The sequence below is a fragment of the Cinclus cinclus genome, chromosome 1, assembly GCF_963662255.1.
Source record: "Cinclus cinclus chromosome 1, bCinCin1.1, whole genome shotgun sequence".
NCBI lineage: Eukaryota > Metazoa > Chordata > Aves > Passeriformes > Cinclidae > Cinclus > Cinclus cinclus.
In genome coordinates this window covers 8,894,240-8,922,167 of record NC_085046.1, presented here as the reverse complement: position 1 = coordinate 8,922,167, position 27,928 = coordinate 8,894,240, and the positions used below count along the sequence as shown (strand labels likewise).

Sequence of the window (27,928 nt, the reverse complement as noted above, 5' to 3'; positions counted from 1 at the left end):
TGAATTATTGGAATAGCTTAATTGAAAGGTGCTGAAGGAGAGGGGAATCCTGTGTAGATGGAGAAATAAGATTTTTTTTTTTTAATGGAGACTTTTAGCAATTCGGTGTACTTTTCAAAGGCTTTGTATCAGTGATATGAGACAATTGAACAGTATTTTACCTATTAAAAAATGAAATGTTCCTGATAGTAGTGGGGGTTTGTATTTCGACCCTACTCAGTATAAACCATCTATATGGTAATTAGTGCATTCTTTAATTTTGCACATTTCACTTAATGTTTGTTTGGGGTGGGGTTTTTTGGTCTGTTACTGGCAGTACTTCATATAAGTCCTGTGTAATCAATCCAGAAATGTATTTTCTTTCAAAAATTTCCAGCTCCGTGTTTCCCTCTGCTTCCCCATAATATTAGAAGGTTCTCCAAAGGCAGCAATATGGGAATTTACATTATTTTCACTAAGCACGGACTATGCCATTTAGCTGTGCCACATTAATCAAACTACCAATGTCCATGTTCAGGAGTGGGTTTTGCAAAACCCACTTCAAATAAGATAATCACAGTGCTCTGCAATTGTTATTAATAACTTGAGATGCAAATTGTGTCTGTATTCTAAATTGCATATTACTGATATTTTTGTCCTGTGTTTTTCTGTAAAAATTAGATGTTTTCCCATACCACTTAGGCAAACCCATAGTTTAGGATTGTATTTATCTGTGCTGCAATTTTACTTGGATTTCATCTTGCATATGTCAGGTGGCACAAGTACTTCTGGTGTTTTGTCTGAGATGGGGGCAGCAAGGAAGGGGATTTTTTTCCTCCTGCAAGTGGAGGACTGCCATACAGCTGTGAGACCCCTTTAATTAAAGTCAGAGTAAACTACATCAGAAGGGTTGCTATCTCAGTGAAGACAGCTGAGCTGTCAGTGCTCTGCTTTAATTAGAACTTTTAATATTTCATCCCTTACTGCCCAAAGTGTGACCTGTCAAGCTGCTGAGAGGCTGCCCCTTCCTGACAGAGGTGCAGCTCTGAGCCCAGGACTGGCACACACTTCTATCCAATGTGAGTATGATCACTTGGTGGGTTGGGGGTCTTTTCTTTGTTGATGTGCTCGTTTCTGCAAGAACAGAAAATCACTAATCTATTAATGCTAAAGGGTATTTGGACTTCTTAAACAGCTCATAAAAAGCCAGCCCACATCTCCTAACACTAATCTTCCACATGGTTTGCGGGTGCCCATCAGTTTCTTCGCTCTAATACTTACTAGTAAAGCTTAAGAGGCAAAAGAGAGAGCTGGATATGGGACATAGATCCAAATTAGGGTGCAGTTACCAAGTTGGGTTGTACGATTTCTTGTCTTTCGTGGCTGAATTGGGAATGTCCTCTTCCCCCCATTCCATTTCTCCCTTTCCCAGCTCCCTGTTCTTCCTTCCCTTGAGCCCAGGACATCCTTTGGAAGGCTGCAAGGCAGAGAGAACAGGAGTAGGGAAGGCAGATGGCAACTTATGTGAATTCTCAGTCAACTGCTCGGGGTGTCCTGGACTACTTTGTGTCATCCTCTGCAGTTCCTCCTCACTCCAGAGTATCATTAGAGAGTTAATTACCCCAGGCAAAGACCTGTTCAAATAGGGAGATAAATGCATCTGACTGTAAGTTTTTCTCATTTAGGCTTTGCTGAGCATGTAAACAGTGTTCAACTTGCATTTGGACAACTGGCTCCCTCTTGGAGCTGATCAGAGCAATGCCTACCCTGCAGCTGGGGCACTGAACCAGAGCTGCACTGCTGCTGTTTGATACAGTTCCCAGGGGACACTGAAATATTTCATACACAAAGCTGCTTGATCTCTAGCTCTGTGTTTTTTGACGCTGCTTCACTGCAGCCTGATTTCTTGGCTTTCACAAAGCACATTTCTATGTTAAAGAGCAACTGCAGAAATCCAAAGTCTTGCATTGGTAGGTCACAAGCCAAAGTGGCCAAAGTGCCTTTTGCAATAAAATTGCCTATACCATAATTCTATTTAAATCATGATATGGAACCATGGAATGAACCTCTTCAATCATTTCTTAAGTGGAAGAAAACCCTCTTTGAAAGAAATGGGTATGAATATGTATTGTAAAATCCACTGGCTGTCATCAGAAGAAATAATATTGTTCAGATGGAGAGTAAAATTATTGTCCAGAAATTAAGACCTAGATAAAATCTAAAAGTAATTCTTCATCTCTGGAGGAGTTTATCAATCTTAATTACTTTGTTTTTACAAAGTAGATTAGCAAATACATAAATAATGATTTTTCTGTCTGAATCCTTCTAATTGCTCTCCTCTGGAGTGTATAGTCTCTCCACTTCCTCTGTATTTTGCAGCTCTCTCTGTCCTAAATCATTGTGTCATCAGTGCACAGGGACACCAGTGATTCACTATAATTTATAGCAGTGAGAGCTGAAATAGTCCCTGTCCTAAGGCTGCCACGTTGTGATGTTGTTTGTGTGACAGTTTAACCGAGAAAACACAGCTGAGAAACAGGACCCCTCCTGCAACACACATAGAGTATGGGATGTGACTTCAGCAAGGTGCCCTGAGGGAATTATAAACAAAGTATCTGATTGGAATTATCCGGGATGTAAGTAAACATCTCAGTTCAAAGTTGTATTTAGCAAGAACTGAATCAAAATGATTTTTGAAATTATTTAGGAGGATGGAACTGGTTTGATAAAAAAAAATCAAAAGGCCTGCCTTCAGGTTGTGATCATAGCAAAAATGTCTCTGGGATTAAATCATAATAAAAAGAATGTCCATCTGGTGTGCCCATGAAAATAGAAACTGAAAATAGAAAACTGAACTGTAAGCCCACCTTTCAACTTTTTATGCCCCACTACTTTTTCAGTAAAAAAGTGGTTTGAGCTTGATTGACATGTTTTTAACCTTGTTTAATTTGCTGAACAAATTGTTGTTGTATTTTTCCTGAAAATAATAGTTTAATTAAAAAACAATTTAACCGTTGTTCATTCTCTTTTTTTTTTTTCATAGTGACAGGTGATATATATATTAGAGATTTAATTTAGTGGAAAAATATTTCATTTGAAATAGAACAAAGTATTTAGTGTATGCAAAAAATTGCTTTACTTACTTAGCATTCCTTTAAAAGTGATATTTTTAATTTGACATGCTAGTTTTTGGTAAGTAATCTGAAAAATAATTATTTTCACAGGTTAAGTAAAGACCAAAGGGAAAGTGGATTTATTAAATTTCCTTTGTCTGACTGAATACAAATAGTGCACACATAGTTAGCAGTGAGTTGTGTTATTCTCTCTCTAATCTCTTGCTTTTTAATAATTTGATGAACTGGATTTTTGCACATAAGTCGCAGTGCCTCTTTGAAGCACACTTAACAGTTGGAGGTTTGCAGTTTAAATTTGCATTGCAGGTTCCAATTATTGTTTTCCTGGTTGGTAAAGCACAAAGAGTTCCGCCTCAGACCCTGGCAAAACAATAATTACAGAGCAATTCTGTAATTTCCTTTTGTCCACCTTCTGCTCTCTCCAGAGCTACGCCTACAATGACCCTACGAGGTACTACACGAGGCAGAACCCCGAAGAGCCACCACCTCCCTTGGTCCGTGCATCCAAATCGCAGCAGCAATTCCAGGAGAGTCCCCGGGGGACACTCAGCCAGCCGGGGTCGGGAATGGGAATGGCCCAGAAGAGCCGGATGGCCGCGCTGCCCCCCTCCATCACCCAGAACCTGTCCGCACAGAGCAGTGAGAAAAGCCCTCGCAGCAGGACTAAAGGGTCTCAGCTTTATGCAGAGACATCGTACTCTACACAAGTCAGTCCTTTTGGTGCAACTTTTGGCAAAGGGAAAGCAGAAGATTTCAGAATGAAGAAGCTGTTCCAGCCCAGGCCTGTGCCTGGAGTGAAGAGGCCAACCCCTGAGCTGCTGAGTCACAAATCCTCTTCCCAGGATGAGCCAAAGGACCCTCTGAGAATTGTGGATGGTAAAGTTGATATTTACTTATTTTGCTTACCTGAAGTATCCCTCATGTTTACTGAAAATTTTTGAGAAAAAGAAAATAAAATTAGACATTTGATATATCTCTTAGTATTGGCATATTTATATCTGCCAGAGCACAGTAATAATGTTCACCATTCCAGCTACTCTTTCCCTGCAAACATCTACCCACATTCTTCAGCCCACCTTCCATATGCGTACAGAAATATATGGCACTTAGTAAGACATAGCATTTATGTAATTTATTATATTTTCAAACCATTTTACAAACAACACATAATTATGGGTATATCTTCGCTATCTAATCTGTTTTTATGCAATCATCCCACACTATATATATATAGATAATACAGAAGTGCCTGGTTTTGTTCCATATCTCTTTATTTAACTAGAAATTCAAGAACCATGGGTAAAATTCAAAGTTAAGCACAGAAATTAACATTGAGATGAATTCTGGTGCAGAACACGGAGAAGGGAGGAGTCTATTAGTTCCCTGGATAGGTGGACAAAAAGGTGGGGTTGCATCTAGTTTTGTCTGGATATTCTGTAACAAAGAACCTATTTCCTGGATTTTCATATTTTTCTTAATAATGCTGTTTAACAATGATTGGATTGTAGTTTCTTCTGTATGTGAGAGTTCAGCAAATATTTAAATGGGAATGGAGGGTTACATCCCCGTGCTGTGATACTACACTTAAAACACTGCTTTGTAAGATGAGTCTTGGGGATCACGTAGACTTTATAACTCTGATTCATTTTGTTGTTTCTTTAAACTAATCTAACTACTGATGTTACTCCAGTGGTTCAGAATGCCTGAAAAATGGAAGAGTTGATCCCCAGCCATTGTCAAGCACTTTTATCTGTAACACTGCAATCACCACTATCCCAATGAATTTTGGTGATAAGCAAGAGGGCTCCTTTGAATCCCTCTTTATCATCCATAACATGTAGTGTTCTTTGATTTGTTTTGTTGTTTTTTTAAAATATCCTCCAAAACCAGAACACACATAAACACAGAGAAATGTCAGAGTTTCAGCAGAGGAAAGATAATGCTTGCAGTCTAAAGGATGCTCAGAAGTGAAAGCATTCTTGGTATGGTGCCCAGAGATAATAGGTTTCAAGGAATGAACTATAATGTAAAATCAAATCCAGGTGGCACTGTAAGTCTCTTGCACAGGTTAGACAATTTTGTTGCTAGACTCAAAACAAACTAGGCACATGCTGGTTTCATTATCCTCCAGCTGTTCCACTTCACCTTTCCTGGTAGGAGCCAACTGGGAAAAAAATGCTTAACACTTACAGGGAATAACATGTTTCACAATTCATTGGGTTGTACTACTTTGACTTCTCATACATAATATGCCCTGTAGGAACTTCTGCCATTGCATTTGCTTTTAAATGTTGCATAGACAAGGCATTATGAATTGTTTGAGTAGGAAATAATGTGATTTCCTTTGTATTTTTACACTTAATGTCACAAGAAAGTGGTGAGGACAGACCCCAATATATTAATTGCTTAAAATGCTGTCCATTGGAATGAAATTGGTTTAGATTCAGATTTCCCAGGCTGACCACAGAACCTCTTTCTGATTTTAACCTTTCTCCAGTCTCTCTTGTGCTTATGGATTATGGGTTGTAGTCTTGTGGGGTTTTTTTGTTTTGTTTTGTTTTGTTTTTTTTGTTACACTCTGTGAACTACAGGACTGTAAAAAAAACTGGAAGGCATGGAGTGCTCAGTTCTCTGATCCATCTGAGAGAGGATTAGAGAAAGGCACTGGGCTGGGAGAACAATCCAGAAGGTACTGAGCAGATTAGTACTGAGAATTGCTGCAAAACAGTGGCAGGTAAATTTGCTAACAAGGCACCCTGAGGGAGAAATACAAAAGAAGGAAATATGGAGTTATTTTTCTATCAGATTTGGAAGTTGTTACCTCTAGGAGTAGCGTGATGTGTGTGGGTACTGCCTTTGTAGTCACTGTGCAACACTGGCATTGTTAATCTCTCCTGTGCACCAGCCGTATTTGAATTTGGCTCATTTTTATGTGGTTTGTTCTAGTCTACTGATTTTTTGTGTGTTAAATCTTACAGAATGCATTTCTCTGTTCCTTTGAAAAGGTCACAGAATTAGTAATTCAGATTTCTTAAAAAAAATAGCAAACTTCCATGTTTATGGAAGAAAAATGTTTTTTATACATCCTCTCTCTGGCAAAGCTGGGATCACCATTCCATATGGTGCTCAGCTGCTGAGGCAGCTAACATGTGGTCAGTAGGGTGATGGAGTTGAAGAAGACAGATCATGCTGTGGAATTTCTAACAAAGTTACTGCTCCCATACCATGTGGTTGTCAGGCAAGCTGACTTTGGCTCTTGTGCCAACAGAGTATGAGGCATCATTTATATGCTGTACACTAAAAAGCTGTTTTCCCTGGTGCTGTTGTTACCTATTAGGGAATTCTACTGGTGGAGCTTATATTAAAAATGACATCTTCTAGGATATATATGCTTTTACTGCCATTATGGGTCCAGGGTAACTATAAAAGGCAGTTTGCATTCATCAGTTGGAAAGCTGTAGCTAAGGGAGAAATCTGGCTTGCAGTACAAGCCCTGTGAAACATGACTGAGCATTGCTGAGTCTACTTAGAAGGAAGTCAGTGGAGTCAGTGGGAGACTATAAAAGCTGTGCACAGGTAAATGCATTTTCAAGTACATGTGCTGCTTAAGTGCTGTGCCATTGCAGTATTCATCTGCTTTTTGGTTTTTCCCCAACAACATTTTCTAATTTTAATAAATTCATCGTATTACTCAAAGGTGTTTGTAAACAGATGCAATGATATTTATCTGTTTATCAGTATTATCCAGTAATTTACAAATTATTGCAAACATGGACAAGTGCCATAACAAGAAGTGTAAATATCCATATTTACCATGGACAAGGATTAATGTCATATCAGTAGCCATGTGAAGCTAGCAAGACTCTTTATGCAGACCCGCATTTCACCAGGCTGTTAAAGACACTTCCATGACTGTCCCTCCTAGGGTACTAAAAACATGATGTTCCTCATACTTACTGCCTTTGGTCCTTGACATTTTAAGTCACATTGTAGTTGTTCAGTAATGCCAAAGTTTTACTCATGTCAGTGCAGTATTTAGGACTCTGTTTGATGAACAGTGCTCGGGTGGCAATGACCAGGTCAGGAATGCCAGTATTAGAGGAGCAGGAGGCTCCTCTATATAATTTTGAGGTTTTAGTGAACCAGAAGAACCTGCAGTGAGCCTGTCAGGATTATCTGGAATAGGGCCTGTGGCCATTCATTTTCGTGTTACTCCTTGCCCTGTTCACCCATTCCCATTTGTTTAAGACTGCTTTTTTGTTGACAGTGGATATTAAAGATGAGTCTGAAGATGGACTGGAGAGATAAGACTGGGCTAAGAATATAGGTAAAGAGAAAAAGGCTGGAAAAAATTGAATGGAAATTACAAGGTTCCATTGCCTGCATGTTGTTGAGTAGCTCAGTAGTTGGTCTTGACAGCTGGCTAGGAATCAAATGAAATAAAGAAAAATCTAGTTGTGTTACGTTAATATAACTCTTTTAATTATATATGTCTTGAAATATAATTATCTTTTAAGATTTGTCTTCAAATGATGTTTTATTTGTAAAGTTTTAGTTTTGATTTGGATCTGACATCAATCTGTCTTTTCATTGTTGACTTTATTAACTCTGCTTCAATAATTTAGGCTTTTCTGTCAAGATACTGTCCAATAGTTCTACAAAAGATAAGACCAGAAATGATACCTTAGCAGACACAAGGTTCCTGTGGTAATGCAACAGTACTGTTTTCTTCCTACTTAGTTTTATGCATTGCTGCTATGTGTAACACCCCCTCCACCTCTCTGCCAGGTAGCTCTTGTTTTTTTTTTTTTGAAAAAGTGTCTTGAACTCAGGTTGATTAAGTGTATCGAAAAATTTTGTTGCAGTTTGGATTAATTTGCTCTTGTAAATTACCTTTCTAAACTAGAGCATTTGGTCACTATGCTTTTACTATATTATTAAATTCATAACAGGGGATGGATACAATAAAATGAAAGGAAACTTTTCAAAGTTTTCTCTGAAGTGTTGCTAAGCTTCCATCAAACTTGAGTATTAATTTTGCTGCCTCCACATGTCTTGACCCAGAGAGTTTGGCACAGATCAAGTTTACATCTTTGACGCACATTTCTGAACATTTGCTTTCCTGTACAAAGCATTCTGCTATTCCAGTATGGGACCAAAGTCTTTGTCAGCTGTCAGTTTGAAGTAACATCACAGATATAACCTGTCTTTTTTTATTGATAGTCACAATTAAGTGTACTTAAAACTATGGTGTTTTTCAAGGAAATAGCAAAAATTTGTATTTTTCAAGATTAGCTTGTATTTTATGTTACTGAATTTTATCTTTAAATTAGTAGAATATAATAATATAATGGTGGATTATTGGAAAGATGTTTCCTTTTTACCTGGAAAAGAAAGTACATCAAAGAACCACTTTCCCTATATGTCATCACAGTCTCAGACTCACAGTAAACCTGTTATTTAAGCTGTTTAAGTTCTTTTGCTTTTTCTGGACTAATTAGTTAAGGGAAAATGGCATTATTTTGGTTGGTGAATTTTGAGTCAGGTTAGGGTAAATTAGTCTTTGCCTTGAGATGGAATTGGGAACCTGATGGTAAGATGCTGCTGGTGAGCTCTTCAGTTAAAACTAAGGGTCTCCAAAAAATGACAGATGCATGCAAGTTCCTGGCTTCTTATTCCCAATGAAAAACAGTCCTTCATGCTTGTCTCCCTGCAAAATCACAGATGTTCCATTGCCTCTTCCCTGAAGCAGAAGTCTGTATGCTACTTTTACTTCTTTCTTACTCTCCATGTACTTCTTCCTCTGTTGTGAGGGAAAATAAAAATCCTTATTTTTAGCCCTTATGGCATTGTTTTTCCCTCTTTTCCTACTTTTTAATTCACTTTTATGTGAGCCTGAAAGCTGACAGCATGATCCCATAGTCTTGCTTACAGATTACAAACCTGTCCAACCACTGGGCTTAATATGGAGAGTGTTACTATTGAGAAAAAAGTTTGGATGGCACCTTCAAACTGCTTATGTGTGAATTCATATATTCAACAGAGATTTGAAAGCAGCCTTTATTTTCCTCTTCCTACACATTACTACGTGAAAGAGTTTTCTTGCTTGCATGCAAATGCATAAATATGTTAAATTTCTCATCAACATGAATAAGCAGAACAGAGGCATGATTGGAAATGGTTTTGCTGTGTTACAGTAAGTGCACTACATGTAGTGTCTCATACTCCCAGGGATGTTAGGCTGAGTTTTGAAGAGTTCTACAGACCACTAGTGAAGGAAAGATGCAATACCTGCAGTCAGGAAAGGGCCTTCCCTGGGGAGATGTTATCCTCCATCATCTGACTCACCTTTAATATCCATTGCCCTTGAATTTCCTTACCTTCAAAATTTTTATCACATCAAAGGTGTTTTGCTGTTTTGTTTTGTTGGTTTTTTCTCAATGTGGCTGGTAAAACATTCATAGCTGGCAAACCAAAACAAGTTCTATATCTATAATTTATATCTATATGTAGATATCTCTGTATCATCTATATCTATCTATATAATCTCCATCTTTAAATATCTGTTTGAAAAATCATGTATCTTCCAAGAGAAATTAATACCATTTAGAAATTTTGTCCTTTACATATCCATTTATATAATGGACATATATTTATATTCACTTCTAATTGACGCGGAGCTTTTTGATTGAAAGACAAAATATCTGACTCTCATTTTCCTCAGAACTCTGTATAGCTACTTATCTTGTGAAAGCAAGTCACCAAAGAAAACTGATCTCTAGGAAACAGTAGTATTGTTTGTACTTTTTTGCAGCTAAAAAAATGTTAGGCTACTTTAACACTTGTCTTCAGTATTTTGAGTCAATTTAGACTAAAAAAGAATGTTCATGTAAAGAAAAAGTGATAATTTCATGCCCTCTCTCTAGGAGAACTTGCTGGGTTATAATAGCATGCATCCCCAATCCTGGCACAGATTCACCTTGTCACAAACTTTTAAGAATACTGTATCCATTAAGATACTGTATTAAGAATACATTAATTAAGAATACTGTCTTTTCTGTGAGGAGTACAGCATGAATGAGTGTGCCTTCTTTCAAAAAGCAGATACTCTCCATGAAGGGAAAGCTATCTTTTAGGAAAAATTAAAGATACAAGCACATGTGTTTCACGTACGCAGCTAAACCACGTGCTTGTGTTTTGTGATCCAGAGACGCTGATTAAAAATGTATTGAAGGACCTAGAGAAACACCAAGTGAATGTGGAGAATCTCAGCTCGGCAGAACTGGACGAAATCGCCGATACTATCGCCACTGCAATTCAAAGTACTGGCATTCAGGAGGAAACAGAAAAAAATGATGGAAAAACTGAAGAAGACAAAACAGAAGCTCAGATTAAGAAAGGAGATGATCAAGAAAGGGCAGAGCTTCAGACTGGATTAATGGAAAACAGTGTTAATATACCAGGTATTTGTTTTAGAAGTTAAGTACAGCAAAAGACAGCTACCCTAGTTTTCCTCTATTGCTTCACCTTAGTGCTAGGCTTCTAAAAATCAGTTTTTAAGAAGATGGAAAGGAAGGTTTCTGTATTTCCCAAAAGGCTGTGGAATTTTAGTCTGTTGTTTTTACAGCATGTTCTTAAAAAATCTGTTTATGAACACTTTATCTTCAAGCTTCACAAACAAGATAAACTTACACACCCAATTATAATAAAATAAGAATTGCTTTATGCTGTGTGGTCTAATTTCCTATTCTTGAAAATGAGTTGTTTAAACAAAATGATAATGGAAATTATTATATTACAAGATATATTTCAAAATATGCAGAGAAAAAAAAATGTTTTACAGATAATCATTTTTTAACATGCCACAGTTACTCACAAAAGAAAATCTGTGGCAAGTTCCCTTTCCCTCTTAAGGAGTAAGAAGAGTTATTATGGTTATTTGTTTCTGTCTGCATGCATATTTTCCTGGTGATGCAGATTCAGGAGCTGCAGTAATTGCCATTAATGAGTGGATACCTCAGTGGAATGTCAGTTGCTGCCCATCCATTTTCTATTTTCTATTTTACATCAGAAATGTATATACTGTAAGTCATAAAAAATGATTGTAACTGTCTGGTTTCATGGTGTATACTGAAATCCTTATTAGTTAGGGATATTCTGATTATTCTGATTGCCAGATTTTGTTGTAGATTAAAAGGAGCAAATTTGAGGATTTATCTTGAATCATTATGGGAAAGATGAATGACATTCAGTTCATAAAGCAAAAAGCCAGAGTTATTTGACTGAGGTTAAGAATGTGACTGAATATTATCACTGTAGTTAAACTGTAACATGATTCTGGTGAATGATATCTATTGAAATATGCAATTTTCTTCCACCAAAATACATGTGAGGGAAATATATGTTTCCTTTAACATAAATGTCCATTCAGCAAGCTAGAGCCATTTTATTCTTTTTTTTTTTATCTTTCAGATATTGGTAAACTGATATGACACTTAATTAACAAAATAACACTATTACATTGGCTCTTGAAGTACTCTGTCTATTGATCTTGCATTAATTTGCTATCAAAGTGGGGTTAGAATAACAGTAATCAATTATATTGTGCTCCTTCCTCTGCCCTTCCAGCTTTGATGTCTCAATGTTTAAATCACATAAAAAGGCCACCACTAAAAAGCAGCCTCTGAGAAGTCTTTGTTTTATATATGATGTTTGCCCTTCATAACTGTGTATTTGTACTTTTCATATCCTACAGACAATGGAGTGCGTGAAGCCAGTGTGAGAACTGATAAAGAGGTAGAGTACCAGTATATTAACAAAACAACTGTTCCATCTCAGAATATCAGGTTTCTGTGAAAGACAAACTCACTGAAATATAAGACTTATTCTAAGTTTTGTGTGACTATGATTCAATACCACGCATAGACATGTTGTTGTTGAAGCCCTGAAATATTAAATGAACATTTATTTAAACCTTAATCAAAATGAGTTTTGATGTTCAAAAAGCAAAATCAAGTCCTTTTTTTCCTTTTCTCTAATTTTTAAATAGACAGAATTCATAATAGATTCACAAAGTTCAGACAAATTCAGGCTTTTCCTCAAATCAGTAAGTTTTGAGCATTGAAATGTTCTTGAAAATTAATTTTCCCCCTGTTCTTTGGCTCTTAGTTCTGGGGAACATCAGAGGTATTTCAAAAGCTGTAGGCATTACATCTCGTACTCTAGCTAGTAACATCAAAATTAGCATTTTAATACAGATTACTTTTACAATATTCCTCCCAAGCTTTGAATCATATCCTATTGACTGCTGTCCAATACTTAGCCATTTTTGAGGTATATTCATCTTCCTTTTTCTCAGTTTCATGGAGCAGAAAAAATATCAAAGGAATATTTTGAAAAAGCTGTGTGAAACTTCTCCTACTATGTACTCTATCAAAAGCTAATACTGCAAGACTCATAGATGGCAAATCCTCTCGTGTTCAATCTCTTCAGCCCTTCTACCAAGCAGGGAAAACACACACGGACAGTGTGGCAGGAGCTTTAAACACCCACATGAAAATCTTCAAGGAGTGAAGTGCTGTAGTCACAACAGACTTACAGAGGATCCCATGTACACATTTCTTAGTGACAGTTTGAATAGGGAATGTTTGAATAGAATTTATTGTGACACAGAGCACAAAGTGCCCATTAGCCATCATTTCCTCCAAAATGCTTGGCTACAATAAAGTTATGAAATGAAACTAGCTAATGAATTTTTCCAGGCATCCGTTTTGACTTTGGCTCATTTGCTTACTGTTGAATTGTTAGACAGATTTTGGTTTTCTGTTATCATATGTTTAGCTTGTTGGATCACTCACATAGAATTTGTCACCATTTCTCGAGAAGAAGAAGGGAAACAGAATTGGTCATATAATATCTGTTCCTTTTCTGATGCTATAAATTGTGAGACCCAAGAGGTATGAAAGTTTCTGGACCCAACCCAGGATATATTGGCTGACATTTCTACTTTTTCTCCTTTTCATTAGCTTATCTGATAACAAAAGTTTCATTTTTCTCAATACTTAGATGCACATACACATGGAAACTACTGGCAAAATACAGTAGCATAATTTAATGCTATTTTATTATTACTGGATAAACAGCATGTTCTTAACATAGTGTAGCAACTTATAGAAATTAAGAAAATGACCATGCAACAGTTGTATGACTAGACTCAACCATATCAATAAGAGTTTGAAAAATTATATCCAGGTTTGGTTAATATAACATTATTGTGTTTAGTTTTCAAAATCTTATTCTTTTAATGCAGGAGAACACTGCAAAACTAATTAGATTCTTGAATGAGAATGCATTAGCTGAAAATATGCATAAAGACCTTATTCCTGAAGAACCTACAAAGACAGAAACTAAGAAATCTGAAGAAACTGACCCTTCTTCCTCAGAAGAAACAAATGCTGGTGTGGAAAATGTAAAAAGTGAGACTTTCTCAAGGGAGCTGACAACTGCAAAGAACAGTGAATCTGACTCCAAAGACCCGAGCCAGAACAGCTACTGGATTAAGAATGCTTTAATGCAGGAAGGAAACTCCTATGAAAAGCCTCAGAAAAACACAGGACAAGGCTTGCAACTTGAAGTGAAATCTTCTGAGGAGGAAGAATACGGCTATATTGTGACAGTGAAAGAGTAAGTACGACAGCCAATTTGAATGGCATTTTTAACCGGGGAAAAGATAAAGTCATTGTACCTAATGAAATATGAATGTACAAGAGGGAAATGCCACAGGCCTGATTTTTAATACATCTGAAGCTGTTTGGAACCTGTTCAGTACTTTGATGAAAATACAAGCAAACAGTTCCATTTTCTTACAGTTGCCTTTCCTCCGTTACGGAGGACGTTAAATTTGTAGGTCTTTCGCTTAGACCTCTCTCTATCTTCTCATGTTCTGGTGACCTTCCAATATGTCAGTAAGTGTGCTTATGGTTAAGATGCAAGCTTTAAATATTTGACTTGAAAGTAGTCTAAATATCAATGCCTGAGTCATTCTTTCAGAAAAAACAACGCACAATAAAGCACAGTATTTTCTCTGTGGTTTCATTTTGATCTGAAAATAACACATAGAGGAATCCAAACATCACATATGCAGCTAGTTTAGAAAGAAAGACCCAATGATTTTGGGTCATGCCACTAATGAATTTGACATTTAATATTATACTTTCAAAAAGGCACCTTTAGCCACCTAATGATACACAGTTCATTACAGGATTTGGGATTTTAGAACCACGTAGGCACTTCTACATCCTTTTCCCCTCTGTAGAACAATGTTATATTTGATTAGTGATCCTGACTCCTCTTCTGTGAGAAATTGGGAATTTCTAGAATGAGCTTACAAATCACTGTCCAGTATCATAGAGGAACTGAGGCAGAAATTTCTTTAGCATGTATTGATTCTTTTGACTGTCTTAAACATATTAGTGGGATTGAAGGCAATAGGATTGTGGAGGATTCTTATTTTTACTCTACTGTGTTGCATTGAAATGCAGGTGGCTGCACATTAAAAATAGACTAGAAGCTGATGCAATACCCTTTAACTGCACCTCTTTGTTCCTGCCTAGGAATGCTATGAGAAGCAGTAGAAGACAGTTTTTCCCCAACTCAGCACTACTTCCCTGCTTCCCCCAGCTATTTTAACTCATGTCAATCTGGAAGACTCCTTTGTTTCAAAGAGTATTTTGATGACAACATATCCTTTGACTAACCAGACTTACTTAGCCTATAAATGTGATAAAGTTTAGAACTCTGTGAAATGGGAGACATTCTGAATTTCAGGGTTCACAACCTGGAGATTCTTTTCTGTATCATCTTACCTGGTTTTCTTCCTAGCTAGTCTCACACTTATGGGTTTTCCCTGAACTATGTCTGTTATTATTCAATGAAACTTGCTGAAGAACGTCATTTGTCCAAAGATTCTTGGTTCTAGGGGAGTCCATATACACAAATATAATTTACCTTCTTTACAATTTAATGGTTTTAACTGGCTGGAATGGAGTTACACCCATGTTGTAAATCTGGCAGTCACAAGTGTGTCCCACAGGACTCAGTAGTGAGGCCAGTTCTGTTTAATATCTTTGCTGATGATCTGGATGAAGGGCTCAAGTGTGTCCTCAGTCAGTTTTCAGGTGGAAGCCAAGTTAGGAGGTAGTGTTGATCTTCTGGAGGGCAGGAAGGCTCTGCTGAGAGAGAAGCCTCAACTTGCACCAGGGGATGTTTTAATTGCATATTAAGAAAAACATCACCGAAGGGGTTGTCAAGCTTTGAAACAGTTTTGTCAAGCTGCCCTGGGAAGTCACCATCCCCAGAGGTATTTAAAAGCCATGTACCTGTGTCACTTAGGGACACTATTTAGTGGTGGACTTGGCAGTGCTAGGTTAACAGTGGGACTCAATGATCTTGGAAGTCTTTTCCACCCTAAGTAATTCTGTGGTCCTATTATTCTGCTCAGTGCTGTAGCTGACATTTATGGTGAAATCCATTCCCTGTTAGCTTCTGAGGTTTTGCAGGTATGATCTGAGGTATTAGCACAGCTACAGTGAACTCCATGAAATGCTAAGAAGATGCCAGCATTTAATCATGCCACATACAAAAGATAAACATTCCCATCTAAGACTTGAAGTAAAGATTTGTGATACTTTAAAGACTTGTCAAAATGGCAGTCTGATTGTCAATGGCAAGAACAGTAGGTCCCTCCTGCTGTGTTTGTCAAGTGACCTTTCAGATGGTTGCAGTGCTGCAATCCATACCAATCCATATTATCCATCAGTGCTAAGCTTTGGAATGAATTGACACTTTCAGTGTAGAAAATTGTCCAGCAAATCCTCCACTGTGCTGCTTCAGTGCTTTATTATTCTGAGAAACCAATCAAATTGGTGATTTACTTTGTTTACTCTCTTCTCTTTCAAAAAGTTTCTATTCTACTGCTGGAGTATTTGTGTAAGACTTTTTTCTTTCTCAGTGTAATTGCTTTGAAGTGTTTCATTAATTGTAACTTTAAAATTCTAAAGTAATTTTATTTTAAAAAAATAATCTATGGCATGTTATTTTCATTTGTATTCTACTTTTGCCACAGATATAAAGTACCTCCGTTATAGTTGGGATACATCAGTGTGAGCTCTCTAATCAGAGAAGTCTTGCCTTTGGACTTTTTCTGTTTTCTGAAATTCTAGTTCTTCACATTTGGGAAACTACTTTTTCATGTTTAAAAGCATGCCAGTTCTCCCATTTGTTTGGCAGTATTTGCTCTAAAATGAGGGCCTAGATCCCACAATCAAAACATTTACACAGTGTTTAGTCTCCTGAGTGTCTCATGAGGAAACCCAAAGCTGACTTTCCAGAACATGTAGTTCTTACCACCTCCAGTAAATCTAAATGTAAGCTGCTGCATGCTCAGCAGTTTAAATAGCCAAGCTGGCGTGCAGTTTCTTAAATATGAGTTTGAGTAGCTAGACTTAAATGATGAGAAAAATCCTGGTTTGAAATTTTGTCTCTTTCCACTGCTTATCACAGTCTTTCAAGCTTCAGAATCAAGTCATGCTTGTCTGAAGCCATGCTTGGACACTTAATCCAGAGCAATGGGTCCTGTTTTGTGATTTATCAGAAGGCTTGTGCTTGAAGTTCTTCATACAAATACTAGATCACAGACAGCTCATGGCAGCTCTCTCAGCTTGTGAGCCAACTTCTGGCATTGTTGTATTATGCATTTCCTGGATAGTGCATGTTTTGTCATATGTTAGCTCTCAATTCCAGACTGTCTGTGTAAAATTGTATAGGTTGTAAATCTGTTCACAACACATTAACTGAGTTGGATCCTGCATGCATGGCTCTGCATTTCATTGGAGGTAGCTGCTGTTCTGTTCAGGTGCTGGAAAAAAAATGGATCCTGTGTTCATAGTGTAAAATTGCTATGGAATATGATTAGTCTGACCCATTTAACGTGCTGAAGGGTTGGGTTAATTGCAGATGCTTGATATTACTTCTCCACCTTTACAAATGTGATAAATGATACTGCTTTGCATATAATGATTACTTTCCTCAGGATGGCATTCAGGTTAGGACCCTGAAGCCGAGTTGTGCAGAAGTCTTGGTTTATTTCTCAAGTTTTCTGTTTTCCTAGGCAGGTCATTAAATAATTGTATTTTTTATGATCTTCATTATTTTTCCCCTACCAGGTGGAAACATTTTAATTGCATTTAAAAATTAAATTTAAAATTAATACGAAAAATGAATCACTATATCTACAGCAATGAAACAGGGCAGATAGGTTTTATCATTCTCAGTTACTAGAAGATCTTGATGTTTTTTAGAAGCTAAACATTTATATTCCATGAAGCTTTGCAGCTCTTTTTAGACAATAATGACAGAATGTTCCTGTCTTTTAATACATATATTCAAGAAGAAACACTGATTTGACCTCTGTATATCTCGCAGTCCTTTTTGAAATAATTATTCTACTTACAAGTGGATTTTATCAAGGGAAAGAGATTTGTGTATATTCTTCACTTAATTTCTACAACTAGCTTTAAAAACTAAGAGAAAATATAAACGCACATAAACCAGAAAATCTGTTGCTACTGAAGTCTGTTAAAATCAGCAAAGGACAACATTGCTTACATTAGAAAAGAAGTTAAATGCAAAATTTTTATCTCTGATTTTTTTACTTCCCTTACATAACTCTTCCCTTGAATAAATAAGTTCCATAAATGTCCATAATTGATTTTAAACCCAAAGGTTTTGCTTCTGACAGCATAGCTTGACCCCATATCTGAATAATACACATGGAAAATCCTTTTCTGTGAAATTATCCAGTAGGCAGAATTTTGTTTTTGTGTCTTAGCACCAGAACTTGTAGAGAGACATAATTCTTGAATTTTCTGTTGGCAACTCTTCATGCCTAATTATTCATGGTCCCTTGAGTTTTCTAGACATGAAATCTTTTTTCCATCTATAATTCTCCAGTTTTCTTGTGATTCTTAGAAAGTCACAGAGATCATATTACCCATATTACTGCTTCACTGCCTCAATTTTGATATTATGTATTCCCATAGGAAAATGATATTTCATGCTTCCTATTAATCCACAAGAAAATAACAGAAAAACAGTAGTTAATGTGGCTTTGTCACAGACAGCAATAAATATTGCCTTTTTTATGTAAGTGTTCAGCTTTGTATATTTTTATTATCTGTTATATGTGCAGAGATATTATGATAATCTGTTCTACTTCAGCTGCCCTTAGCTTTGTGCTTTCAAAATCTGTTGAAATGTATTGTGACAGAATGTGGTTCTCACCTGCTGATGTAGATCACTTTACAAGAGGAGAGTCCTTTCCAGTGTCCATCTTTCCCTCCTCAAAGGGTTTGCTTTCCCTCTCGTTTATTTTGGGACCTGCATTTTTACCTCTAGAGGAACACAGAGAGAAAATTGTTTAATTGATGTAGCTGATGACCAGCCAATCCTCTGCACCAACAGTAATGGCAAGGATTCACTCTGGTCCTGATGTAATGGGCAATTTGGGAGTGTGTCTGGAGTCCCCAGTAGCACCACAAGGATCCCTCAGACCTGCAGTTCTCCACTTAGCTGAACAGGAATGGCTGCTGGCCTAGTTTCCCAGACCAGACATTCCCAGGCACTCTCATTCCCCTTCCCATGCCTCTGTGCTGCTTTAGCATCCTGTGTTCGGGGTCTTACATGCCAGGTCTTTGGAAGAACAGCTGGTTTGGGTACTCCACAAACTCTCAGTGAGCAGGTTGAGGTCACTCTGCTGACTCCAGGCTACAGAACTGCACATTAAATATGCCCAAACTAAGGATGGGGCTGGGGGCTGCGCTTTGTTTTTGTAAACAGTGGGAGTCGTTAAAGCCCTGAGATGCTGAAATATCTCACAATAACATATGGTCAGTTCTTCTGGGATATCACAGGGCTTTTTGGGTGATTACCATTCAGGTCATTATGAAACAGTAATGAATTTTAAACTTTTGAAATGAGTGAGAACAGGAAAGCCAAAGATCAGGATTCCTGGGAATGCAGCACACTGAATCACAGTGCAGTCTGTTATCTGACAGTACTTTTCATCAGTGCCATTCTGCCCAGTCTCTGCCCAGTCCTGGGAAGCTCAGATGTAAAAATGCCATTATTTAATTTTCATGCCTTGTTTTTTGTTGTTGTGGGGGTTTGTTTGTTTGTTTGTTTGTGGGGGGGTTTTTGATTGTTTTTGTTTGTTTTGGGGTTTTTTCTTTGGTTTATTTTTTTCTTTCTTAGCTCACATAATGTGCACAAAATGTAAATGCTCAACCACTAAAAATTAGAATGAAGTAATTTCATAAGTAGAAAATAGAAAATCAGTGAATAAATTTGAACAGAAGTTCTCTGGGCAGCCTGTGCCAGCGTCTCAGTAAAGAATCTCCTCCTAACATCTAACCTAAACCTATTCTCTTTTTGTTTCAAGCCATTCCCCCTTGTCCTGTCACTACACTTCCTGATGAAGAGCCCCCTCTGATTTCCCTGTAGGCCCCTTCAGACTCTGGAAGGCTGCTTTGAGGTCCCCACACAACCCTCCCTTCTCCAGGATGAACAACCCCAGCCTCCTCCACCTGTCTTCATAGGGGAGGTGCTCTAGTCCCTTTATGAATTAGTGTTTGTGTTTCTTCAACTCCTTTTTTTGAACACTGTATTGTTGAATATTCTTTGTCATTTTGCATTATAAATTGGTTTGGGCTTTATGCTGCCTTGAAGGAAGATGAAAGATATGTAGGAAGGGAAAGAAAGAAAAGTCAAAAGTGCATTAAAATGTGTATCATCATTTGTCCTCAATCTCATTTACTAATTACTTGTATGAAGAAGTAATCTGATATGAAAGATGAGGTTTACATTTTCAAGGCTTATTTGCATCAGAGATTCAGGGTGCACAACAAGTGAACCCTGTAGCTATTTCTAGCATTCAGCTTAAAATGCATTAGGGAGTACTTTGGTGGGGTCCATTTCAGCCTCAGAAGGGAGGGCAGCACAATCATGGCACAGATTATTGCCATTATTTCTGCACTTCTGCAGGCAACAAAGCATCTGTATGAATTTGTTGCTATTAACACAGCTGGAGGTACTGAGTGCTTGAAGCAGTGCAAGCACGGGCTGGCACAGTGTCACACTTTGATTATAACTCCAGAGAGTTGGTCCTCCTCAACTTCTCTCTCACTCTCCTGTTTCCAGGATGCTGTTATCCCCTCTGACCTTCGTAGCCCAAACACTGCCATTGATTTTTAGCAAGTGTCATTTGTGTTACAAATTGGTCTGGACTTGAATCTGTCTGTATTAAGAGGTTTAGATTCACACTTACCGATGGTGGGAAAAGAGGGGAAAAATTACAGAAAGTGGGAATTTGCTGAGCTGTCAAAACAGAAGTAAGCTTACAAAGGTTTTATGGCTAATACAGCATTTGAGGAAACAAGCATGAAAAAATGGAAGTGCAGCCCAATGCAATAAAATTGCAGTGTCCTTAAAATGATTACGATAACAGTGCTGTGAATTTAGTCAGCTCTCAAACAATCCAGTGAGTAGCTCTGTGCTTCGAAGTTATTTGGTTGCTCTCATGTATTCTGGGTAGATGTGAACCATTTACAAAATTAATCATTATTTAACTTAATGTAGGACACAGACTGTGTTCAAAGCAAAATAAATCCATAAAATGCATTGTTTCCCAAAGTCTTTACTGGAGATGTGTGCTTCAAGATATATGAAGTTACACTGAACCATGGACAAAAAACTTAAGATTCAGACAGACAAGGCAGGCTGTTCTAACACCATGGACTTAAAGCATCAGTGCCCAGGACTTTCATTATAGGTTATCAGATGGGTTACTTTCACAGGCACTTCCAGACAAGAGAAATAAATACTATTTAAGTGTCTGACTGGTTTTTGTTGTTGTTGTTGTTGCTGTCGTTGTTGTTGTTGTTTTACTCGGTAGGCTCAGAAATAATTTAAAGGCAACACCATAAATTTGGTATTAAAAATGTTCTGGGTACTCCTTGCCATAGCACTTACATCCCCTGTGACCTCCAGCAAACCCCTCTAATGTCTCTATTTCTTCTCCACTATATGGATAATATGCATCGTTCTTGTAATAACTGAGACTTGCTTTTTGTCTAGAAAATAGGTGTTGGAGAGGCTGGATTCGATAGCTTTATACTGATGGTGGCCAGCTTGATGAGAATGGCAGAATCATGTCACTGTGCTTCTCTGTTGTTTGCAACAGGCTGTTTGCTACCTGAGGTGGATGGAGCACCTGCTCCATCCTTGGGGCAGGAATAAATGATACCTTTCTCCATTTATTCCCTCCTCAGGCAAATGTGACATCCTTCCTGTGGATTGTGAGGTGTGTGGCTCAGAAGTTGGCAGTTGCCAGGCTTGGTAAATGACCTTTCACATCAGAGAACAGTGGTGTTGGTATACTAAAAAGTGCCATGAAGCCAATTCCCAGGAGACAGGAGTCAGTGGGAAGAGGGGAGTGAAAATCTCTAGTGGAACCTTTGTAAAGCTATATCTGTTTATTGCAGTGCCATCAGCAGCTCTCCCATCCCTCAGTTACTACTGACATTTGCACACAAGGTGTTTTCACATCCATCTATTTCATACATCAGTAGCTGAGTTTCCCATTATGTTGCTTGTTAAAATATTTACTAATCTTAGCAGAAAAAAAAGATAGCAAAGAAAAAAAGAAAGAAATAGGGGAACCCAAAAGAGTTAAACTGTGTCCTCAAAATAAAAGTTTCCCTAGTGTTGTTTACAGCCTCTCTGAAATGGAGAAGTGCTCTGATCACAGACTCTTGAGACCACATTGATGATAAGCTACTATTTTAAGCTACACAATTCAAGTCCTGACTATTTATACCTGAGGACCACTGAGCCTGGACGTCCAGGAGGCAGTGCCAGGGACCCTCACTTCTCCTTTGTGGCAACACCACACATGAAAGACCCTCAGGTGTGCAGCACCTTCTGCTGAGATACATCAGAGTCTCCCAGGAGAAAAGCTGCTGTCACAGCAAAACCACAACTTGTACCTACCCTTCAAATCAACAGGAGATAAGTGGGATGCTCTTCATACTGACTTTAAGGAGAGTGAGTCACAGAGCAAGGGGCAGGTGTCACTGCAGATTAAGAGCTGGTTATGAGATAGAAGAGAAAAATTTGTCATGAACTGCTGCTCCTCAGCGTGTACAGAGATTAGTGGTACCCCATTGGTAAATTGTCTCTGTTAGAAAGAACTACAGAGGATTTAGAAAAAATTCCAGATGGATTTAAATACATTGAGGGATTAAGGAATACAATGGTAGATGAAATTCAGCTGGAATAAGTGTGACAGAATAATGCACATTAACAAAAATAATACTTTGGGGGAAAAAAAAAGAAAAAGCAAAGGTATTCTTTAAACTCCTCATAGTCCGGGCTCTGAGGCTGTGGAAATTTTGAAGATTTGCTATATCTATTTACTTGAATCCTGCTCTTCATAATGGTGGCACATATTTTCAGACTTGAAAATTTAAAAGAAAGCATACAAATCCTGAAGGCAGCTGCCCATTTCCCAACATTTCTAAAACAAACTATTCTGATACGTATCACTGAGGTCAAGAGTTCAGGAGGAGATTCTTTTTAAAGAGAGATTTTTAATAATTGTTAAGCAGATACATAATCACATTAACTAATTGTCTGTAGAATTATAACCATAATCTTACTTATTTTCAGAAGGAGTACTCTTGCTGCAGGGTATAAGGCAAGAGGAATTCACTTCTGATATCTGTCTGTTCTTGGCCTACAGTGCACATGTGACACATGGAAAGTGCTTGACTGATACTATTTTTAAACACAAGGTTCATCTGTTTCATGAGGATCATGTAAGGAAAACGTGGCACCATTCTTGACTTCTGGAGTCAGAGAATGAATCAATTAGACTGATTTTTTCATGTATAATATTCTCATTTATTTGGTCTGATGTTCCTAGTACTCCTGGGATAGAATATCTGTGTTTTTCTACTTTTTGTCTGAGTTTTGGGCAAGTGCCTGAATAATGGCAATTTCATAGACAGCCTTTCACTGTTTAAGTTTTCCCTCAGGGAACTAAGGAAATACTATTTTATGAATACTGCTATGGAATAACTCTTTGAATGTCTTTTATTTCTTTCTTGATTATTAGCAGTGTAAACACAACAGTACCCAAGCCAAAAAAAAAAAAGAGAAAAAAAGAAAAAAAAGCACTGTTTTTCCCAGAATAGATGGATCCTTAGGTGGCTCTTACAGAGGCAGATCCCAGCTGACCACATCTCATACCGTCCCTCAGAATTTTTCCAGAATTATCTTGGACTTTATTTCTCAGCACTTACTTTTGGGCTATCCTGCATTTAGTGCTAGTTTTAGAAAATCAGGCAGTAGCATGTCCAAGGTGGCCTTAAATAGCCTCCAGCCTCATGCTGGTGGCTGCTGCTGAGAACTGACTCAGGGTGTGGAGTTAGCATGCACTGCTGGGAACGTGCTTCCTTCAGCATAGCTCTTCTCACTCATTGTTCCCAGCAGCAGGAACTGGAAATTGCTTTCCTGCTCTTTATCCTTTTCTCATGACTGCTTTTAGCAGGCAAAGCAGTCATGGCTGGTGTGCAGCAGCCCCTTGCCCATGGACAGGCAGTGCCCAAGTCCTGGCATTCTGGCTCCTCCACTTGTCCTTGCCAAGCAGTGCAGTGAGAAGGGAGATAGGATGGGAAAGAAACCAAGCCTGATGCTGGCCAGTGAAGGTGGGTGGTTAAAAATGCCGGTCACCTGTTCCAACAGTCCCCCTCTACTGGATTTAAAATTTTTTATTCATTAGAGCAAGTGGTAAGTAAATACATGATTCCTAGCACTCCTGTAAGTCATTTTACATAAGCTCTGAAATACCTCCACACGCCTCAGATTCTTGTCACTCAGCCTCAGCCCTGTGACACATTCCTGCTCTTTTCCAGGCATGGAGGGAGGTGGCAGCTTGGCTAGAGCTGGCCAGGCTGCTCCTTCCAGCTTCCCACCAGCAGGGATATTGCCTGCACCAGTCAATGTCCATACTGCTGCCAAATGGTGTTAACAGCCTCCACTTTATTCATCCTAAACCCAGACTCCTTATTTGACTCTCTAATGCATTCCATATGGTATTCCAGACTCATATTTCTGAACTTTGATTTTTCTTTTTTTGGGTTTAGCTTTTTATCTTCAGTACTAACAAGATTATGCTGCATATTAAGGAAGTGATACTGTTATAGACTGTTGCTCAGTCAGTGACAGGAAGCTGATTTGATGTCAATCAAAACTAAGATATTACTGAGAAATGGCCAGGTGGAACATCCTTAAATAATTATTTTAAACTATGGAATTCATCTTTCTTAAAATTTAGTATTTAAAAAGACTAGAAGGAAAAAAATGACTCTCAGTTCTAAGATCAGTACTAAAACAAAAAAAAATCTTCACTGTAAAAGAAGTTCCTATTTGTGTTCACTAAGAGAATTAATTTAAAAAAAATCTTAAATATAAACACTCAGAATAAATATAGTGGTAAGCAGGACCAACAAAATTATGTTTTTCAGATCAAAACTCTGATTAGCTCCTACAGTAAAGTACCACCACAAGAAGCCATGGATCTTTGGTGAGCACATCCAGGCAGGTCTTCTGGAAGACTTTTTTTTTTTTTTTCTAACACGTGAATCTGTGGCATAAAGCACCAAATGAGAAAGACTCTTACAATTCTAAGACAACACTTTGGCCTGCAGGGTATAATCTGTGTGTAGCTCCCATTGTTTAATAGAAGTTGATTACTGAAATGAAATTCTTCAACAGATTTCATTGGTTCAGCTTCTGTTTTCAAGAGCTTTGAATATGTCTTGTTACCCATGTGTTTAATATCTTTTCCCTTTAAGGCACATTTCTATGTGTAAAGCTGAAATGTGGTTATTTCAGAATTTAGAGTGAAAGCCAGACTGCCTTATTTAGGTACCAAACTGCTGGATGCTGCACATACTCCCCAAGGATGTCATCCACTTCATTGCACATCATTGGGCTTCTTGAGAGACAGGTGAAGACATACCCACACAGGGAGGTTAGACACCTTCTTTACTCCACTGATTAAAAGGGACCTTTGAAGACTCCAGAAGACAGCCCAGACTGCAAAATATCTCCCTGTTTCACTGAGCCATGCCAAACAAGCAGGATGTTCAGGGACCCAACATGTCTAGTGCCGCTCTGCTGACAGGCACTGTGTCTAGGACCTTCTGTCTGTCTTCTGCTTATTACTGTGGGCCTTGGAAAGTGAAGCAGGAGATGGAAGAGACCTTACTGAAGTTGGTCTGAGCATTTTTAACTCCCACATGCTGCAAGAGTGCTCTCTGTACCAGAAATGGGAGATAACACTGTCCATTATCCTCTTGATGACCCAGTGGTTCATCTTCAGGTGTAAAAGCAACAGGGAAAGATAAATAATGCACAGAAGAGACCCTCACTCTTTACTTGCAGCACTCAGGAGTAGGGAAGACTGCTGGTCGAAACTTAGTTTTTTGAGCATGTGTGCATTGAAAGTGGTTTTAAAGTCAACATAAGTCTGAATAAAAGGTCTCCTCCCCAAAAGTCCTAGACTCTGGTTTCAAGTTCTGCTTCATTCCTTGATTTAGATGTGCATTAAATACTATTTAACCTGAGCTCAAGTGTAGACAAACTTCTGAACATTCTCCGGGGGAGATTAACAGAGTGGCCATGCCACTGTGCTCGAGTTTAGACAGCAAAAGAGGCTGGGTGTGAGTGACATTTACCTGCCCAGAAAATACACTTACTGATACTGCTGGGAGGATGCTGTAGTTAAGCATCCAGGCAGCTTTCAGTCTGCAGAGAAATGCTTTGCAATTTTATTGTAGTGCTTATCACTCTTGGAAATAGGCAAACTGGCCATCATTGCCTGTGTTCTGACCTAAGCAAATTTACGGTGGATTGAACCCTACCTTACTTGAGATTTTACTGGGGATTAAACTGACATTTAGGTTTAAAGAGTGCAATTCCCAGTGTCAGGCCCATTTCTGTACTGTATATTATTCTTCATTTTTGAAGAAAATGATTCAATTGAATTAATCTGACAGGGCTGACTGGATGTCCATTATAGTGCTGCATTACAATTGCTAAACAGAATATTGGAAGGGCACTAGGTACAGTCTGGTAAAGACAATACATAATTTGAATGATGGCACTAAGGGAGCATTTCAGAGTTCAGTAAGTGGGTTTCCAAAGGCACTTGGCAACTGGGAAGAAGAAAAGCAAGTGGGAGCAACTTCTTGTGAGACTGACATTACCTCAGCATAGCACTGAGCTACTTGTTCTCCTTGGGCTGAGAGCAGGCTTGGCAAATGGCAGCAATCAAACCATCTGTATAACTGCATCAGATTTCTTGCTACCAAAACGATTCAATTTATGCAATTGTTTTGACAGGCATGTTGGGAAATACAGAACATATAGTTTTCATCATTGTTTATTTCTGTTTTTCCTCTTGTTCCCTTTGACATTGCCCACTGGCTCATATTAGAGTTTGAGCTCCATTTAGCTCAGCATGCAGAGCTGGCCATGCTGCCAGTGTTGCTCCCCACAGAACTCCTCCTGTGACTTCATTTACATGTTTCCTTTTTGTTCTTTAACCAGAAGGGGAAACTTTGAGCATTGAATGCATAAATCATTAGGTCCAGGTCAAAAATAGGCCATTATTCAAAATGTTTGTTCTCACTCATAAGATTTGTAGCTAATCTTGGGAATTTCTTGAAAACGTGGATTCCATTTGTAACATTGGTCGGAGAATTGGAGCGTGAAGCTGAGCTGGTCTTGAGATCAGCATCCAATATTCAGCACTACTCTTCTGTAAAAGTGGTCTAGCAGGTCATTCATGAAGCAAGTCTGGTCCATAAGACTCTGGTCTCCTACTCTGTTTACTCACAGCAGGCCTTTAGCAAGACTTCCAACTCACCAGTGAAGCAGAAGTTTACTTAATTGGGATCAGGGTGCTCCTGATATGCTCTAAAATCAGCGAGATGTGCTCTGAACCACTCAGAGCCCCTGTGCCAAGAAAGTTTGGAACAAAATTTTTGAGAGCGGAATGAGCGAAGTTTTTAAGTTAATTTTCAGTTTGCATAGTATTTTCTACTACATCTCCTCCATATTTGATAGGGAGTGGTATATAGAGCCAGTAGTGTTGGTGTTTCTATTCTTAGATCCAGAATGGATTCTAGTCAAATAATAACATTATTATCTTTTCTGTAACAATGCCAGGCACCTGACAAGGAAAATTGGTGTAGTTGCCTTAATTTTATGGGCAGTGGAATTGCAGGTCAGGAAGATGTCTTGGCCAGGGTTACTTGATAGGCCTCTCCCAGATGAAGATATATTTTGTTCCTCATTAATAATTTGTTTAGCTACAGATATCTCTCATTTATTTATACAACTACTGAAAACAGTGGGATTGTGTAGACATTAAAAAAAAATGGCTAGCATTACCAGATATTTTGTAGCAGGAACTAAGGGGAAACTCACTCAATGAGATTTTTCTGAGTTGTGCCAAATTCCTGGGAGCAAATTTTAAAAATTACTTCTCAGCACTGCATTTTTCTTGCAAATTGAAAAGTTAAATCTTAACAGTCGATAGCAGAGGAAGATTATCATTCAGTGTTCTATTATTTCAATTACCTCTGTAAGTGGATTGTTCCTTAAAATATTTCTGTTTTCAGCTTCCTCAC

The 27,928-nt window shown here is 38.1% G+C and overlaps 1 protein-coding gene across 1 annotated transcript in view; it reads left to right on the top strand.

Annotated features, from left to right (window-relative positions):
• PTPRN2 (protein tyrosine phosphatase receptor type N2) overlaps positions 1-27,928 on the top strand; it is a 624,843-nt gene that overhangs the window by 233,018 nt on the left and 363,897 nt on the right. The window contains exons 6-9 of the mRNA XM_062506519.1: positions 3,539-4,024; positions 10,324-10,576; positions 11,869-11,909; positions 13,423-13,796. Coding sequence (XP_062362503.1) covers positions 3,539-4,024; positions 10,324-10,576; positions 11,869-11,909; positions 13,423-13,796 — 1,154 coding nt within the window. The remainder of the gene's footprint in view (positions 1-3,538; positions 4,025-10,323; positions 10,577-11,868; positions 11,910-13,422; positions 13,797-27,928) is intronic.